Source organism: Uloborus diversus, chromosome 2, assembly GCF_026930045.1.
Source record: "Uloborus diversus isolate 005 chromosome 2, Udiv.v.3.1, whole genome shotgun sequence".
In the NCBI taxonomy this organism is placed as follows: Eukaryota; Metazoa; Arthropoda; class Arachnida; order Araneae; family Uloboridae; genus Uloborus; species Uloborus diversus.
The window spans coordinates 176,719,664-176,737,901 of record NC_072732.1 but is presented as its reverse complement, the minus strand read 5'-3'; the positions used below and the strand labels follow the sequence as shown (position 1 = coordinate 176,737,901).

General features: G+C 33.4%; 1 protein-coding gene across 1 annotated transcript in view; it reads left to right on the top strand.

Annotated features, from left to right (window-relative positions):
* The window catches only part of LOC129216679 (polycomb complex protein BMI-1-like), a 91,922-nt gene that overhangs the window by 50,021 nt on the left and 23,663 nt on the right, over positions 1 to 18,238 (top strand). The window contains exon 5 of the mRNA XM_054850894.1: positions 12,990 to 13,046. Within this exon, the coding sequence (XP_054706869.1) occupies positions 12,990 to 13,046 (57 nt within the window). The remainder of the gene's footprint in view (positions 1 to 12,989; positions 13,047 to 18,238) is intronic.

Below are 18,238 nucleotides of genomic sequence, written 5' to 3'. Positions count from 1 at the left end.
AAAAACATTTCAAAAGGGGTTTTGGTTGTTTTATGACAAATTCGATTCCAAGTGAAAGTGAAACAATATAACGCTTCTGCCCACCATTCATTGTTCATTTTCGCGTCTTTTAGCATTGCTTTTATCCCGTCTAAAGCTGTCTTGTTGAAACGTTCGCAAATCCCGTTTTCCTCTGGTGTATAAGCATTTGTTCTTTGGGCTTGAATACCGTTAGAACTTAAATACCGTTCAAACTCTTCATTGCAAAATTCGCCCCCGTTGTCTGTACGAATGCTAACAAGTTTCTTTCCCGTTATTCTTTCCATTTTCTTATGATAGTGGATGAATTTGCTTAAAACTTCATCTTTTCGTTTTAAAGTGTAAACAGTCACGAAACGACTAAAATCATCAATTATCGAAAGAAAATATCTACTCCCACTTTTTGATGGCGTTGGTAGAGGACCACAAACGTCCATAAAAACTAACTGTAGTGCAGAATTTGAGGTCTTAGGATTTGATTTAAAAGAAATCCTAGTTGACTTAGCTAGAATGCAAACTTCACATTTTTCGTCTGGTTTTTCTATTTTTGGAAGACCATTCACGCTTTGATTTTTACTAGTATCTCGGATGTAATCATAATTTATGTGACAAAATCTCCTATGCCAAAGGTTAGAGAGTTGATTTTGTTTAACAGTTCCAGCATTTACGTTAAATCCGACTTCCGTTTGTTTATTTTCTACAATTTGCGTTTGTTTAACAGTACCGGCATTTACGTTGAATCCGCTTTCTACTTGTTTATTTTCTGCAGTATCGTACGCAAACGGTTCTACATAGTATAAACCCTCTTCTCTCCGTGCATAAAATAGCTTTCGCCAATTATTGAAGAACACGCAAATTTTTCCTTTACTACCAACAAAATGTGCACCGGCTGCTTCTAAACGTGCACCGGAGATTAAATTTCTTCTCATGTTTGGGTTGTATAAAACGTTAGTTAACTCTATCCAATTAACTTTCCCGTTCATTTTTACAGCAAATCTCACAGTTCCTCTTCCCAAAACTTTACTATTAGCATTTCCCACTGCCAAAGCCATATTTACATCGGAAATTTCTTCAAAATTTTTCATTAAGTTCTTGTTATTACAAAAATGCGTTGTTGCCGCACAATCAAAAATCCAGTGAAACTGATTCCTATTACAATCTTTACCTGCTCCTGATTCAGAGGTCGAAATGTAACTCTCAACTAACATCGAATATTTATCATTGAAGTTCGAAAAGTTATTACGATTTACGTTACTTTTACATTGCGCGATCAAATGTCCGTATTGATGACATCTATGACACGGTCCTATTAACTTTCTATCCTTCGTATTTTTAACAAATTTAGCATTTCCTTTGTTTTCTACTACTTTTCCTGTCTTCTTGCTTCTATTAGTAATATTGAAAGCACTCACCTCAGGTTTTTCATTGTCGGCTTTTACCTGTTTCAGTCTACTTTCTTCTTTCACCAGCTCCTCAGCAATCTTGTTGATGTCAAAATCTTCATCACTCCAACGGTAAATTAGTTGGATTATACCGGTATATTCCGGCGGTAAATGCCTAATAACTTGGAAACCTTGAAAAAGCGAATCTAAACTATGGCCCGCGTCATACAATTTCTTCACAGCTAATTTAACTCTAGCTATAAAAAGACCCATTTCTTCGTTATCTTTATAACGGATATTAAAGAATTCATCCAAAAGTTGTATAACTCTCGCTCGCGTTTTTGGTTCAAACTGAGCTTGCAGAATCTCCCATGCTTTCTTGCCATCTGATGTGTCCTGAATGAGTGGTCTGAACTCAGGTTTTATCGCATAATAAAGTGTGGTGTAAGCTCGATCCTGCAACAGGAGAAATTCGCTACGCTCACGACTAGTTGCCTTTTCATCTAAAGCGACTACTTTCCCTTCAATAAATTTCCAACATCCTTTATCGAGAAGTAATACCTTAACATCTATTTTCCATCTATCCCAGTTCTTTTTGCTGAGCAGTTCAAAACCTTCGGGGAGCAAAGCCATGGCTGTAAAGCAATGTTCAAAATTTCTAACTTAAACTTGAAAATCTTCAGACTTTAAAAAGCTCATAAGATTTTTCAATCCTTACGGCCCCCGAAGCCGATATATCTCTCAAAATGAAATATTGCAACATGGGCACGGCCCATAACCTGTTGACATAAAAAATTCCTTTCCTGAACTTTCCCATCGTTCTAAACCCATGTAGCAGTTGTTTTTGAAAGAAAAACTAATTTTTAAAAACTCGTCGTTTATTTGAACACTCAATCAGAACTATTTACAGGATAATAAAAATAAAAACAGAATCGCTTAAAAACAAAAACGATCTCCATCTATCAACTTGATAGTCACCCTCACACACTCATTCCAAATACCACCTCATTCCATCTCAATGCACGTGTCTTATGCACGTCGACTCGGCACGTGCCGATCGCCGATTGGTGATGACGTCAATCGCGTCAGCCCGCACCCAACCGACGTGCAAGAAGGAATTTGCATGGGAATCGATAATAGACAACATTTTTTAGGGGATGGTGGTGGTGTTTTGAGGGGTATTTGTTTATTGGGGAAGGGGGCTCTTGCTTTTGTAGGGGGGAGTCTTTGCGATATTTGGGGGGAGGGGCACCCCTGCAACATGTAAAAGGTTTGTTGGGCTAATTGAGCTTTTGGGGATGAGAGCAGTCATAACAGAGTATACAATCTTCCATATTAGGATTGGTAATGTAAAAACCAACCTTTCCCCCCGCTCAGTTGTAACTTGTAATTATAGCAACAATCTCAGTATCAAAGACATATTCCAGTTTTTTTCTCTTTTTCTTTAAAATTATAATTTAATAAGCATATGCTTAAATAAAAAGTTTTATTTCTTCATTATTCCTGTTTTCAAATTCCATTTTTTCTAGGTATTGTTTTCCAAGACCCAATCTTAAGATATCTTCAAAACAGTACTTTTTTAGATTTCCTTTTCAAAACAAGCAACTTGTAACTATGATTACATAATTTCATCTTTATCTTCAAGATTGAAAAGTCAAAACAGCAATCTTGGTTATAAGAGCAGTTTGAAATGAATAAATACTCTGCTTCTGTAAATGTATATTGAAAAATATTCGTAAAGGGAGTAAGATTTTTTAATCATCGTTTCACTTCAGCTGATAAAGAACTTTAAACGTTCAACCCAAAGGAAAGATTCTAAATTGAAGAAGAAATGAAAAAAGGAGCAATCGGGGCGAAATGGAAAATCAAATTTTGGAAACAATTTCCCAGAAATTACCAGGCTTTGTCTTTTTTGTAATTAGTTAATCAATATCAAATTTCAATAAAGAAAAAAAAAATTCTTACAAATTAAATTCAATTGAAATTGAATAATGACAGTAAGTAACAAATAAAAAATTTAGGGGAAAAAAGGGGGAGGAGGATTTTACAGCAAAAGAAGACAGAAAAAAAATTACATTCGTCAGTGGTGTACCTAGCATGTATGACAGACGGGGCGGTCATTTGTGATGTCACCGCCCCCCCCCCCTTAAACGCAAAAAAAGGGGGATTGTATATTCTGTGTAAACTTGAAATTCATAAAATTTTCAGAAACAAATAGTACTTTTGTGAAACAACTAAATTTTAAGTGGGATAATGTACAAAAGACAAATAAAAATTATGAACGCTTTTTATATAATTTGCCCTAGACGCATTTGTGCAGGCCGCCAAGCGGTCAAAACCAATAAAGGGGAGTAGAAAATTCATAGCTCCTTAATTTTTTCAAATGCATTATTTCTTGAAAATGGAAGTCCCCGATCCCCGCCCCCCCCCCCCCCCCCCCCCCGCCCAACGTATTTCCTAAGTGATGGATTTGGTTAAAAGAAAATGAAATCCATGGAAATAAACAACCTTAGCCGAGAATGCATTTTTATTCATAAACTGACATCTTTTGCATTGAAAAAGGAGCTCTTAATGTCTCCAAAACACGTGTCTGCAATTTAATTCGGATATTTGTGTATTATAATGTTGTGAAAGTGGGTTTAAGTCTTTTAAGCATTGAAAACTTGTTGTAAAGCGAGAAATGTTGCATATATACCTATTTTATGTTTGCAGTTATAACTCTCCCCCCCCCCTCTCTACCCCCTGCACCATTTTTGTGGTTGGCCACATCCTAATTCGTTTTCTTCGTACCAATAACATACCTTTTAGAAAAACCAACTCCCGTAGTTTTATTACGAAAATTTCACCGAAATCCACTTTGCCCCCCCACCCCCTCTTCCCTGCAAAATGTTTTTGCAAAACTCCCGTTTTAGTGTCACAAAAATTTAACGGAAAACCACTTGCCCCTCAGTGCAGTTATATGACCCCCCCCCCCTTTTCCCTGCACCATTTTCAGGGTTGGCAATATCCTAATTCGTTTTCCTCATGCCAATACCTTTCAGAAAAACCAACTCCCGTAATTTTATCAAAAAAATTCCACTAAAAACCATTTGCACCCCCCCCCCCCCCTCTGCACCATGTTCGGTGTTCGCAACATTCAAATTAGTTTTTCTGAAATGTACTGGCAAGCGGAAAACTAACTCCCGTTTTTGCGGCACGAAAATGGAACGGAAAACCACTCCCCCTGTACAGTTACGACCCCCCTTGCCCCCTGCACCATTTTCGGTGTCGGCAAAATCCTAATTCCTTATTTGTTATCCTCCTGCCAATAAATACCTGTCAGAAAACTTACTCCCGCAATTGTATCACAAATTGAATAGAAAACCACTTCCCCCCCCGGTGCAGTTTTAACCCCCCCCCCTTCCTGAACCATTTCCAAGATTGGCATCATCCAAATTCGTTTTCCTCGATCCAATACCTTTCAGAAAAACAAACTCCCATAATTGTATCACAAAAATCGCATAATCTCACCTACTTCGGGGCAGTCGAGATTTCGCTCGCAAGTAAAGGCGCGAAAAGTCACTTTTTCCCCTTCTTTTGGAGCTTAGAATACGAACTTGCGAGATTTAAACTGCGAGACTGCGATTTTCCTTAAAGCGCCATCTAGTGAGACGATCAGAACTAATCTCGCAAGGTGAATTTCGAGCTTGGAATAAGCACCCTGCTATCAAATGTCAGGAGGAAAAACTAATTAAAGTTTTTGATGGACCTCACAAATGTGTCTTGGTTGAGTCAAATTAGAAAGCATATTTAAGTAAATCATTAACATTTATTAGTACTAAAATACAACACGTTAACAAGAAAAAAATCTTCTTAAAATATATTATTCTTGTAGAATCCTATCCAGCAATAATAAAAATATTGCAGCGAACATGAACAATAAATATAATAGTTACTAGCTGCGTGCCCGGCGTTGCACGGGCTACTTAAACAATAAAAGAGATGTCCAATTGGTGTTTTTGTATTACTCTGACATCAGTTTCTAAAGCGCTAAGGAGCAAATAAATGCGCGTAATGCAAGGGTTGCAAAACACCTAGAGGATATTTTTGGCAAAAATCTCTTTAACGTTAATCATAGTTATCAATGATACAAGTTATGAGTATTTTCAATTAGCACAAAAGATGAAAATATATGCATTGTCAACTATAATCTGTGCTTACATTAAAATCAACTACATCTGATAGACTATATCTGAAATATTTATGTACAATTACAATCAGCTTTTTACATAAAATGACACATACTGTGTATTTGATTACGTGAAACTAAAGCACCAAGTATTAATAAATACCAATAAGCATTAATTTAATACCAAGTCATCAGATTCCAATTTAGCTTTAGTTAAAATCCTTAAAAACACTCTTTTATTCAACTAAGTTTCACTTAAAGAAATCCAAACAATCTTAATTTAACATATTCTTTTAAGGATACAAACTGTATTTCAAAAATAGAAACAGGAAGGAAAAAGAGAGTGATTACAATTTGAAAACTCACCCATATGATGGGAAAAATCCAACAAAGTAAACATAATTAGTCGCACATTCTAAATGTACCAAAATATGAGGCCGGTGAATGATAAACTTACACAACAATTAATAAACATAGTTAAAGAAACAACTTTCATATGCTGAAAAGAGTTAATAACATTGAATGTAAAAAATAAAAAAAGGACAGACGATAAAATAAAGGGTATGTCCAAATAGAGCAACCAATTTTTAAACTAATTTAAAATGAAATTCTAGATGGAAACGTTGTTTTAAGATTTGGACAGCAGCCAAAAAACTCTTTTAAAACAATTATTAGATTTTTACTTGCTCATCCATATGCAAAATAGCAACAAGAAAGAAATAAAAATTCCTGAATAACGTAATGTTAATTAACGTTTTAATTAATATCTCCACTAATTAAAGTCGCACAATTACGAGATTGGTCCTATTGTTTTCTTTAGAAAATTTCGAATCAATCGGTATCTCGTTTGGCTCTTGATTCGCGGCGGTTCTCGAGAAGATCGATCTTCAGACAGACAGACGGACGCAAACAGATTTTAATATTATAAGGATACCACAGGTGCTCCTAAAAAGTTCATCTTGATAATGGAAGAAAAGTCCAGCGATCTCGAATCGTCTTCCGCCAGGTGATTCCAAATGAAGTCTTGAAACATCCACGTAAGGCCGGCCGGCTCAATTCATTTGGCAGGTAGATCAAGTGGAACGCAATTCCATCATCAACAGGACGATAGATCCCAGGGCTGGTAGCCCACTACAACAGCTTATGCAGGAGGAGACATCATGGTAGTTGAAAGAGGGGAAAGCGAGATCGATGGACGGATGTCCACCGCTTAAATACTGCTTCAATGACGTTCCATACAATTTACATATTCTTGGTTGCAAGTTCGATGAAATTCACTAAGAAAACTCAAAAATATTTTTGGCAACACTTAATTTCATTGAAACCGTTACATTGACGGACAAGATTTTTTTCACTGTGATTTTTAACTGAACCGTCAATTAAGCACCGTGCGGTTTGTTTACATTTTTCTTACTACGCATGCAGGAAAGAACGAAAGTTTTGGGACTGTATTTAATTAGTGCAGCGTCAAGATATGGAGAGTCCCCTCACATAAAAATAGGTAAGTATTATTAATATCATTTCCCCAGTACCGGAAAGTCAAGAAAACAAATAAAAAATATCGAATATTTTGACAAAAAATAAGTAATGAAAACGAGGAGTTCAAAGCAGTAAGTACCTTTGAATGCTTCCTATCGAAGGCCAATAAAGAAATCTGTCAAAGTTTGTTTTGTCTTGATTGAGCGATCGCTTTGTGCTGGCTATCACATGCTTCAGTGCTGAATCACAGGCGATCACAAAAGTGCTCATAGCTTCGGAACTAATCAAAGTTTTGCATCGAAATTTCGGAACCATATTCTTGAATAGTTTTACTAACATTTTATGGCATTAAAAAAATAAGGATTTTTTTTAACCCATTCAAACTGGTTAACCATCCTTATATATTATTTCTGTAGCCTGTTTTTGGTTTCTACGCAAGATTTTCCTCAATTCTTGATCGATTTCTTTGATTTACACCTTATTTTAAAGCTTATTGTGCAGGCTACTGAGGAAAAATAGACCCACGGTCTAAAAATTGTTTTTTCGTGCAAAAAAACCTGTTTTAAAGAACCAGAATGAGGTTTTCGGTTAAATTTATAACTTTAACTTGCACGGATGCCGACAGAGCTGAATAGCTTGACCGGCAGAGCGTTCGACTGCTAACCAGGAGAATTCGTGTTCGGGCCCACGTCCGGACAATCTGCATCAAAAATTTAGAAAAATATCGCGCATTACATGAACAATGAATATTAAATATGAGGGAATACATGGGGTAAAAAACGCTCCTAGCTGTTATGAAAGCTTGATGAAACACGGAGCTAAATTGATACTCAATCGTAAGGTTTTTTTTTTAAAGCTTTGGCTCCGGGAAGAAAATTAAAGCATAATGTAAGCGAAAGTATAAGTATCAGGTTTAAGATTTCAGACTACATTGGAATTGTTTTTTGTTCAGTAAACTATAATAAATCGTATGTTGAAATATAGATTCTTCTAATGAGTTTTTGACTCTTTGTACAAATAAAAAAATACTACCTCAATTTAAAGGGTAATATATATATATATTTTTCTTCTTTTTGCAAAAAAGAAACAAATAGCGTATCACATTTTTACGATATTTGAAAAGCTATGCTTAAAAAAGAACTTAGTTCAAATTATTTTGTATTTTAACCGTGTTGTTAAATGATGAACACGTGCTGCCATCTAAGTCATAACGGTTCAAACAGCCTGCAATAACAAATTATAAAAATTTTTAAAAAATAAAAAAAATTCTCGGCAAGAAAAAAAATTTAAAATTACCTGTGATTTTTTTTCCGGTAGAATGTTCGGCTATAAACTGTCAGAACTTCGGGCCAGTTCGGACTGTCCGAGATAATAGCAAATTTACAGTAATATTACGCATTACATGTACTCATAACATACAACAGATAACACACGTAATAAAATAAATGCAGTGGGAATGCTATTTGGTGTTTCGATTCTTTTATGCAGGCTACAGTTATCATTCAGATAAGTTGACTGCTAATCGAAGGGCGTTCTTCCCTTTTTTTTAAGCTTTGACTCCGTCCAGACCACTGAGCATAATGTAAGCATAAAAAAAGTATTAGATATACCTCAGGGGAATCCTTTTTGTGCAGAAAAACATTTTCATTGTATGCTGAAATGTAGATTTTTCTAATAGCAGTGTTCGAACTTTTGTACAAATGAAAAAATACTACGCCAAATTAAAACTACGAGTTTCAACCAGTAAATCTTTAATTATTTATTGGAATACGATATAAAACATTAAAATTATTATCAACTTCATTAGTAAGAAATCATTTTCTACTCCTCTGCTTTCGGCTGGAAAAAAAAAACATTTTGTCTACGTTCGAAAAATTACACTTAAAAAACGGACGACGTGGGGGCTTTTAAGCCGTACAGGTTAAAGAAGCCTGCTATGGGAAATTGTTGAATATTCAAAAATAAAAACACTTATTTTTTCAACCGAATTTATTACTTCTCTAGAATGCTTGTTTCAATCGCTACGTGAGATCTTCCTCATTCTTTAATCAAATTCCATGTTTTACGAATAATTTTAAATCCTATCATGCTGGCTAATGACTAAACATAGACGCATGATCTTATTATATTTTTTTCAACGAAAAACTTTTTTACTGTGTTTTATTACGCATTCTTTCAATGAATAGCATTTGAAAAGGAAGACACAGTTGCTAGGTTTGTTGGAGTGTCTTACTGTTAATCAGAATGGCGCCAGTTCGAATCCGTGCCACTAAATATCTCTTTAATGTTTCTTTTTTTCCGTCAGATGCTCACATGGGCAGGAATGTATTTGCCACAACCTGTTTTTTCACATGCAAAATTACTGATTTTTCACGTGTCACTCAGCCACACTTTTAATGATATTTATATTTGCATTGAAAATACGTACAACCAAAAGGGGAGCGATGATCAAATTATCACAACGTTGTATTTAACAAGGTTTTGTTACTGATGTCTTCAAATTACATGCCTTCTCTTGTACGCTTACTTTTTTCCGTTTACTTTTTTCGGTTTTTCTTCATAATATTCTTTCTTTGAAATTTTTAAAGAGCGAAATGCCTTATGAAACGATTCGAAGTACAGTGCGGAGTTCCGCACGGGTCTACTAGTTTAAGTGTTTTAGTTCTGATTCTATTGAGTCACAGAAACACATGGTGTGATTTTAAAATATTAATATTTAGTTCAGTCAATGAATGTAACAATTCCGAGTAAGAACAGGGTGGCGACATATCAGGGAGATCAGGGAAATATCACGAAATTTTGAAAAAATTACAAAAAATCAGAGAAAATTGATTTTATGATGAAAATTTTTTTTTAAAAAATTAAGTACTTTAATTCCTTTTGCATTTTCCGCCAATTATCTGTTCAAAAAAAAAAAGTTAAAATTAATGAGGTGCGATTATACACTGCCGCATATTTGTGCATCTTTTTTCCTAAACGTCAAAGTATGGAATCTTACTTATTAACCACAGGATGAACTTCCTAAGATTGCTTCTGTGTCTGTTAGGTTGTTTATTTTACCTAGCTTGAAATTTCCTTTTACGCTTTCAATGCTACGTAAAATAAACAACCACACAGGCAAAGTGGAAGCCTTCATTAATGCCTTAGCTCCTTTGCCTTTATTCCATTGTCTCGAAGTAATTAGCGTATTGTAATCACGATTTCAAGAAGAAATCTTTGGTTTTTGAATTAATACTATAAAAGCTTAAAAGTTATTACTTCTTCACGTTTTTAATTTAATTGCTAAAATTGAACTTTTAATAAATAAACTTTGTTTTTTGCCGTTATACTATTTGTTGTCACCACAGATTATAAGGATTTTCTTTTCTTCAGACTTAAGTGATTCATTAATTTTATAACCAAATTGTATTCTTCTTTTATATATTTTGAAATTAACTAATTGCTTTTTTTTCTTGCATTTCAAAGTTGTTTGTAACAAAAGCAATGTAAGATTTTTTTTCATTAAATACTGAAATCATTTGAAATAGAGTTAACTTGTGTACTTAAGTAATTATCTTTATTTTTTAATTGTTAAAATGCTGTATTCATTCATTAAAACCTATGTTCTTGATTAGAGAAAAGCTCCCTATGAATGCATGTCAAATGGTTTCATCTGTTTTGCATAAATATGTCAATTAGTTATATAAGAATAACTACATTACTTCTATTCTTTTGCTATTACTTGTTATTCTTGCAACAATTATTATACTGTTTGAAAACTTAGTTGAAAATAATTTCAATTACCTTTTAGTTCTATCATAAATACACATGTTTTTAAGAGTAATTTTAATAGTTTCTAAAAATTCTTATGCTAAGTGGTTTCTGGAAGTAAAGTATTTTTTTTTTTTTTTAAATTTTCTCTGATCTTTCCATTGTAGAAAAATTTATTATACTGTTTTGTAGGGTTTTTTTTCTCCAAAAAAATTGACTTGATATGTTTTTTTAACCGTTTTATTTAAAAAAAGACATCTTTTTTAAATATATCTTTAGTTCAACAACTTTACACAACGTAAAAAGTTTAAAATACTGCATTTTATACAAACATACAATGGATTTCAAGTAGAACAAAGAAAGAAAACCATTATTATTGGTAACGTAAATCATGGAAATTTGGTGAACTTGATCAGGGAAAAGTCATGGAACTTTTTTTCACAGTTCCTGTCGCCACCCTGAAGAAAGAGATATTATTCAACAAGTCAAAGACTATTAAGTAAAATGGAGTGATAAATAAATGATTAATTTGAGAATCAATGCAAGAGCCCTCAATTACTTTTCTTGCATTGAATGTACTATTACAATAATTAGAAAGTAGTTTAAGTGTTTACAGAACAGAATACAGTTTCAATACATTCAGGACTCAGCAAAACCTATTACAGTTAATGCTGGTTAATTTACTACAGTGAAACCTGTGTATAACAATGCTGTCTATAACAATAAACCTGTCTATATTGGTATTTTCCTTGGTCCCAGAAAGATGTCAGCATAAATAATCAAACTGTCTATAACAATAACCTCTTTGTAACAATATTCTTTTAGGTGCCAACAGTATTGTTGTAGACAGGTTTTGCTGCTTTTGCTCAACTGTAAATGCATGATGGGGATGCTATGCCTGCTACCTCTTTTCATCAGAAAAAGTTCGATGGAATGAAAGGAATTTGTTTGTTTTCTAGGGATGTCTTTTTTGGGGGTGGGTGGGGGGGGGGGGATCCAGCATTGTTGTTGAAAACCTTATTCTTACTGAAAAAAAATTGTTGAATTTTTCTTCCTTTGCAGTAAGTAAGAATAGCTGTGTAATGTAAAATGAGTGGTAATAAGTTAGCTCACTTGATTTATATGTTGATTGCAAAAATATGAGTAGGATTTATTTACTCAAAATGTTTGTGTAAGATGAAAATTAGTCATATAATTAGAGGCACACAGAATATTTTGTACGCTGCACATGTGGCTGGCAAATAGCAAAAAAATTTAACTCATTTTATCAAATGGTAAACAAACATTTTTATACAAAGAATGAAACATAATATAGTACTGTAGTACAAAATGAATTCAAATTGTTACTTACTGACATTGTCACATTCAAAGTAATTTTAATGTGAGAGAAAGCACTCAGATGTTAAATTTTTAGTTACTATTATCAATTTCTCAGTTACGTAGAATAAAAGAACAAAAAAGCACTTGAATAAATTGTTATGATGTATTAAGGAACTGGGATCCTTAAAAATGCAAAATTATTTATAACATAACATGGTTACCATGATTATCAGGTATCAAGTCGTAGCTCAAGAAACGAATAAGTAAATGTTGTGTAAAATTGCAGATAATCATAAAACAAATTAACCATTTACTAAATTAATTTACTTTTGCCGTAGGACATCTTCATTATATTTATTTATTTCAGATCAATAATTATACTTAAATAAATCTGGGATGTTATTGGTTGTGTATTTACATTTCACAAAAGACACAAAATAGATGAGCATTTTCTATTTTATATTGACGCAAAAGAAAAATGCAATCATTACGCCAAACTGGCCTACTGTGCCCAACTCGATCTTTCTGACTAGGAGTGGGGTGCAAGGTAGATGTTCCGGTTAGGTGGTCAGCCCTACGCGGAACCCCCAGTGTTTGGCTCCCAGGTATGCTTGGTACTCATTTTATCTACCCACTGACGAGATGAACGGCTGTGTCAACCATGCCTGACCCAAGAATAGAACCCCGGGCCTGTGGCGTTTGAACTCGAAGCGCTGCCACTGGGCTTAACAAAATACAATCATTATATTTAAAAATTAAACCAAAATAGTCAGTATTTAGAAAATTGCTGTACTCAGTGCATCTCTGGTAATAATGTAATTAGTCAGAATTAAATAATCATTTCTCATCCAATTTCAAATTTTTTCTCCTAGATGAAATGAAGAGACGTAGAGATTTTTATTCACAGCAAAATCCTCAAGGTAAGTCAAGTATTAATAAGTTAATATTAGAGCATTCGTATACAACTATAGAAAAATTAGTATGCTGCATCAAAAAGCAATATACCAACCCAAGCTGAATATTCTGTAATGTTGGGTGAGCTGCAGCTGCTCTAAATTTTTATTTTATTTTTTGTGCAATAAACTCCTTTTTATAAGTGAGCAGGTTATTTATGTGAGCCCTATTTGAGTTACCCTTAATCCTCTTTTTCCCCTTTTCATTTGCTATATTTTTGATGGAACTTATTCCCATAATGCAAGATGAGTCTTCCATCCTTTTTATCAAATACTAATCAGGAGTCTGTCCAGGATTCTTCACAGGATCCATTTTTTGTGAAAAATCAAATAATTTTGTGAAAAATGAATTAATTTTGCAAAAAATCAAATAATTTTGCAAAAAAAAAAAAATTGTTAAAACAAAATTTTAGAATTTAAAGATGGCACAAACTATCATTTAAACTTAAAGTTGAGTGTTTTCCTCTTTTATGTCGAGAATATCATTCTGGAGTGTTTTTCTACTATTTGCCGGGGGGGGGGGCATCACTCTCTCAAGTATCAATATTTATCTACCATCCTACATTATGTTAAATTATACTAGAAATATTTCTGTACAGTATTTAAAATAATTGTAACAAAAAAATAAATAAATAAAATAAAATAAAAATAAATAATAAAATTCAGACAAGGGTTCAGCATTTAACTTTTTGATCCAAGACACTCTTAAAAAGCACAGAATTTCGTTTAAAACTTATAAATTCCGTGATTTTAACAAAAATAAAAAGATTTTATTTGTTTACCTCTTAACAAAGCGTACTAAACATCAAAAATTTGCAATTCTCAAAGTGAAGGCATCAGAAGTATAAAAACGGCTTCTAAAAGAAATATTTTTGATAAAATTATTCTAAAATTGCATTTTTGAGTCCTATGATAAACATTTCATTAATATCTGTGGGCACAATTGAAGCAAAAATGAAAATAAATAAATAAGTAAACCATCGATTCAGCATTTAAATTTTTGACTAATGAAAGAAAATGGAATTATGCTTTAAAAACTTGAAATGAGAGTTCTAACAAAAATAAAGTGACTTTTCATTTATTTGCATCCTAATACAGCGAAGTTAGCTTGAAAAAAGAACAAAATATGATTTTCATATCGGATGTTAAAAAATTGCATTTTTCAAAATGTAGATATCTAAAGAAAAAAAAACGGCAAGTAAAAGAGTTTATTTAAAGTTAACCATCCTTGTTAATATCGAAAAATCAAACCCATATAATTTTCTCCCAAAATAACAGTTAAACATCCCACCAGCACCATAAAAACGCAAATATTGACAAGCTGGTAAAATGATGAGACGCTAAGTGGTGATAATTTTGAAGTTGGTAACCCTATCTGAAGCGATCATATTTTTCACCCACCCTTACTATCCCCTTGCAGTTCATTTCGCTGATATATATTATTATTATAATTGTTTATTAAATCATGAACAGGGAGAAAAGTGCTTGCCAATGCCTTTTCAGAAAAAATTACAATAACATCGCTGCTAATTAGCTTCAATAAAACAAACAAATTATTTAAAACTTATAACAAACTTATTTTCAGCTGTTAATTTCTTTCCAAGAAACAAACAACAAGCATTATATTTATTTGGCAGTTGCAATTATTTATCGCTTGCAGAAGTATCCAAGAGTGCCTTTTTTTTTTTTGCAAAATTAGCAAATTTTGTTTAAGCTGATCCCTCTAATTTGACTTCAAAAAAGTTTCCAAAAATTATCAGTTTTATACACTGAAATATGCGTTATTTTGCTCTCAGATTTGCTCTTTCAATAAACAATTTGTGAAAGATTCGATCTTGTTTATCAGAATTTCGTGAAGGGTCCGTTTTGGTTGATCGGGGTTTTGTGAAGGGTCCGTTTTGGTTGATCGGGATTTTATGAAAGGTCCGTTTCGGTTGATCGGATTTTTGTGAAGGGTCCGTTAACGGACCCAAATATCCTCTGGCCAGACCCCTGCTAATTAGATTTAAACATGGAAAAAACCTTTAGTAGAATCTGAAAAGAAAGAGGAAGAAGTTTCCATTCATTATTTTGGGAAATTCTTAAAATTGGTTGCTGGTGGAGAAACTGTGGATGGAGGTATTATCATTGGAATGATTGTGATGCTAATGATTCAGGTTTTGAACATGTAACTGGTGATGAGGATATATTAAAGAAAGTTAACAGAGAAATAAATTTGAAGAGTAATTTACAAGATGGTAAGGTGCAAAGGAAGTGAGCCAAAACACAGCTTAGCTCATGCTTCCTCAGTATTTTGAAGTCACAGACAAAACGGTTCAGATCTAATGGATACTAATTCTCAAAGCTATTCCTTTAACCAATGTTCTTCAATTCATTTGAAAAATAATTTGTTACTTTCTTTGATATCAGTTTTTTAACTTATGTTAATTTGAAATTGGAGGGGTCAAATTTTTAAACATAATTTATCTTATATAATTAAAAACTGAGCATATGTATCTATCTATGTATGTCCAAGTTACTTCTCCCGAACGTCAGTGAATGGACCATCGAACTAGATATCGATTCGTATTTTCCCCATCTTTATGTTTGGCTATTTAATATAATCCTCCGATAATAATTAGTGGAAGTATCAATTAAAAATGTTTAATTATGACACTTAGATTTCCACATAAAATCCCAAACTTTCAAGGGCTTTCCTACATTCAAATTATTATTCAGTGCTTCATCTCAACAGGCAAAAGATCTGAGCCATTTTTTTCTCTCGAATATGAACAAGTAAAATTCTTGCTTTCATATTAAAGGCTTTTCCTGTTATTGGGGGATTTAACATGTTTACTTTTTGGTTGTTTTTCCGCAATCTGCCGCAAAATTGAATTGTTTTTTTTTTCTTGGTTCAAGCCCGAGTGTTGAACATGCATCACTTGACCTAACATTCATTTTCGATGTGGACCGTGCAAAGCCAGGCGACATAGCTAATTGACACTTAAAACTTGCCAAGCTAGAAATCTGGTATCAGAAACATTAACTAGTTGTTTTCTTGATGAATTGAAGAATCTTGAGCAATTTTACACCTATTTGAAAGAAACTGCTGTGTAACCTGTTAGCTATTATATGAACCCTATAGTTGCCGACACTGACTGCCACAAACTTCATTTCTCCCCAACTTGGGTCTCCTTTTTCACATTTATGTGTTACTGGGATACAGGAATCTTGTTAAATGTTGCCAAATTGACACTAGATTGAGCATTAGGGTTTTATTGCAAAATTTGTCAATTAAGCAGACCTCGAAGAGTTCCTATTTTTCCTACTTTTTTGAGCTTTCTCCTTATTTTCCTACTTTTTCCTTTTTTTTCCTAGTTTTTCTTTCTTTAGCACTTCTAATTGTGCATTGATTTAACACATTGTGCACTTATTTTTACAATGCCACACCGATAATTTTCTGCATGTTTCAATTTTGAAAAGCAAAAGAAGCAAGCAGATCCTGAGCTTTTCATTGACTGACTACATTAATTTTTGGAAGGAACGTCGCGGAGGCGGCGTTTGCGTGGTTAAAAGTTAAATTTTCCGTAAGTGACTTTTTTCCCGTTGCGGCGTTTATGATCGACTTTTCTTTTTATCGCCCCGACTTCAGTCCTACAGTATTAACAAAACAGTAAAGAAATATATACTGGCACATTCTGTTGCAATTATACATTATTTACCCGTCAATTAGAAGCTTTAATTAAAGTAAATGGACGACTGTTCAAAAAGTGCGGGAAAAGCCGAATTACCTATTCGCCAATTTTTTGTATGATTACAAGGGCCTCTATTTAAACAGAAAGGCAATGTAAAACCTTAAAATGAACATAAGGATGCAAAAAATGAAAAACTTGTACACTGTACATATTTTATTGATGTCAGTACAACATAAAAGCGACAGATAACATAAATTCGCAAAAACGGACCACTTCAAAAATGATCGCGGAAACTAACTTTTTTTCGTACATAAATTTATTGTTCATTTCTAAATTGTAAACATGATTATAAAATTTATAAAATTAAATTTTCTTTTCTTGCAAAGAGTGTATTTGCAAAAAAAAAGACAAAACCTGGATGGGCAAAACGTTCCCGATTTTTGAAGAAAAATCGGAAATCAATTTAAATGCGAGATTTCGTTTTTATTTCTTCATATTTTTAGAAGTTGAGGGATAGAGACACAAACAAATATGTTTTTTTTTTCGTTTTAATGGGTATTTTCTACTCTGATGTATCATCAATATCGAGGAGTTGCTCATCATTTTATGTGCTGTGTTTATGGCAATGCGGCATTTCTGAACATTTAAAATTTTTTTTACAAACTCTTACTCTTTTCGGGGTGCGGCAATCATACCAATGCGGCGTATCTACTGTAAGTTAGTGCGCCTGATCAAAGGGAAGGAGGCTGGGAGAAAGAGATATATGCAGGCATTTATGCCAGTTGCTCCCCCCTCACTCTCAATTTCGTGAACAATTTCCGAAAGAATATTCTTACTGTATGGTGAGGATTGAGATAAACTACATGCCTTCCCTTTTCTGCACAGAGAAACATAGGTAACTGATCTTTGTCTTTGATAAAAATGTTATGTTTACCATGCATGGATGTTTTTTTCCTTTTTTTTTTCATGACAAGAATTTTGGAACAAGGAGGTAAAAATCATCAAACCATTTAAAGCAATATTTGTTTTTATTGCTTGATTAAAATTAAAACTGGCCCGTCACTGTGATTCCCCCCCCCCCTCCCCTTGGAGGTGCATAGCGAAGGATGTATACTGAATGCAAATTTTATCTGAAAACAATAAAAACCGCAAACTTATATAGTTAAGCATCATTTTTCCAAATCCAGGGAGGGGAGAAATTGACCCCCACGCACTGACCCCCATAAATGACGTGCCTGAAACAAAAATGTATGTTGAATGCCAAAAGTACATAACATAGTACAAACCCTTTAGTTGACATATTTCGTTATTTATTTAGTTTTATTATTTTATTATACATTTTTATGTCCCATATTTAAGAACACATTTATTTTAGTTCTGCATTTTCAGTCATTTTCCTTTTTTTTTCAAATTCAAACATCTGCCTCTGTTAATGCATGTCAGCTGCTGATTATTTTTAACTAAAACTAATTAAATATTTGCTTTGCTTTTGTA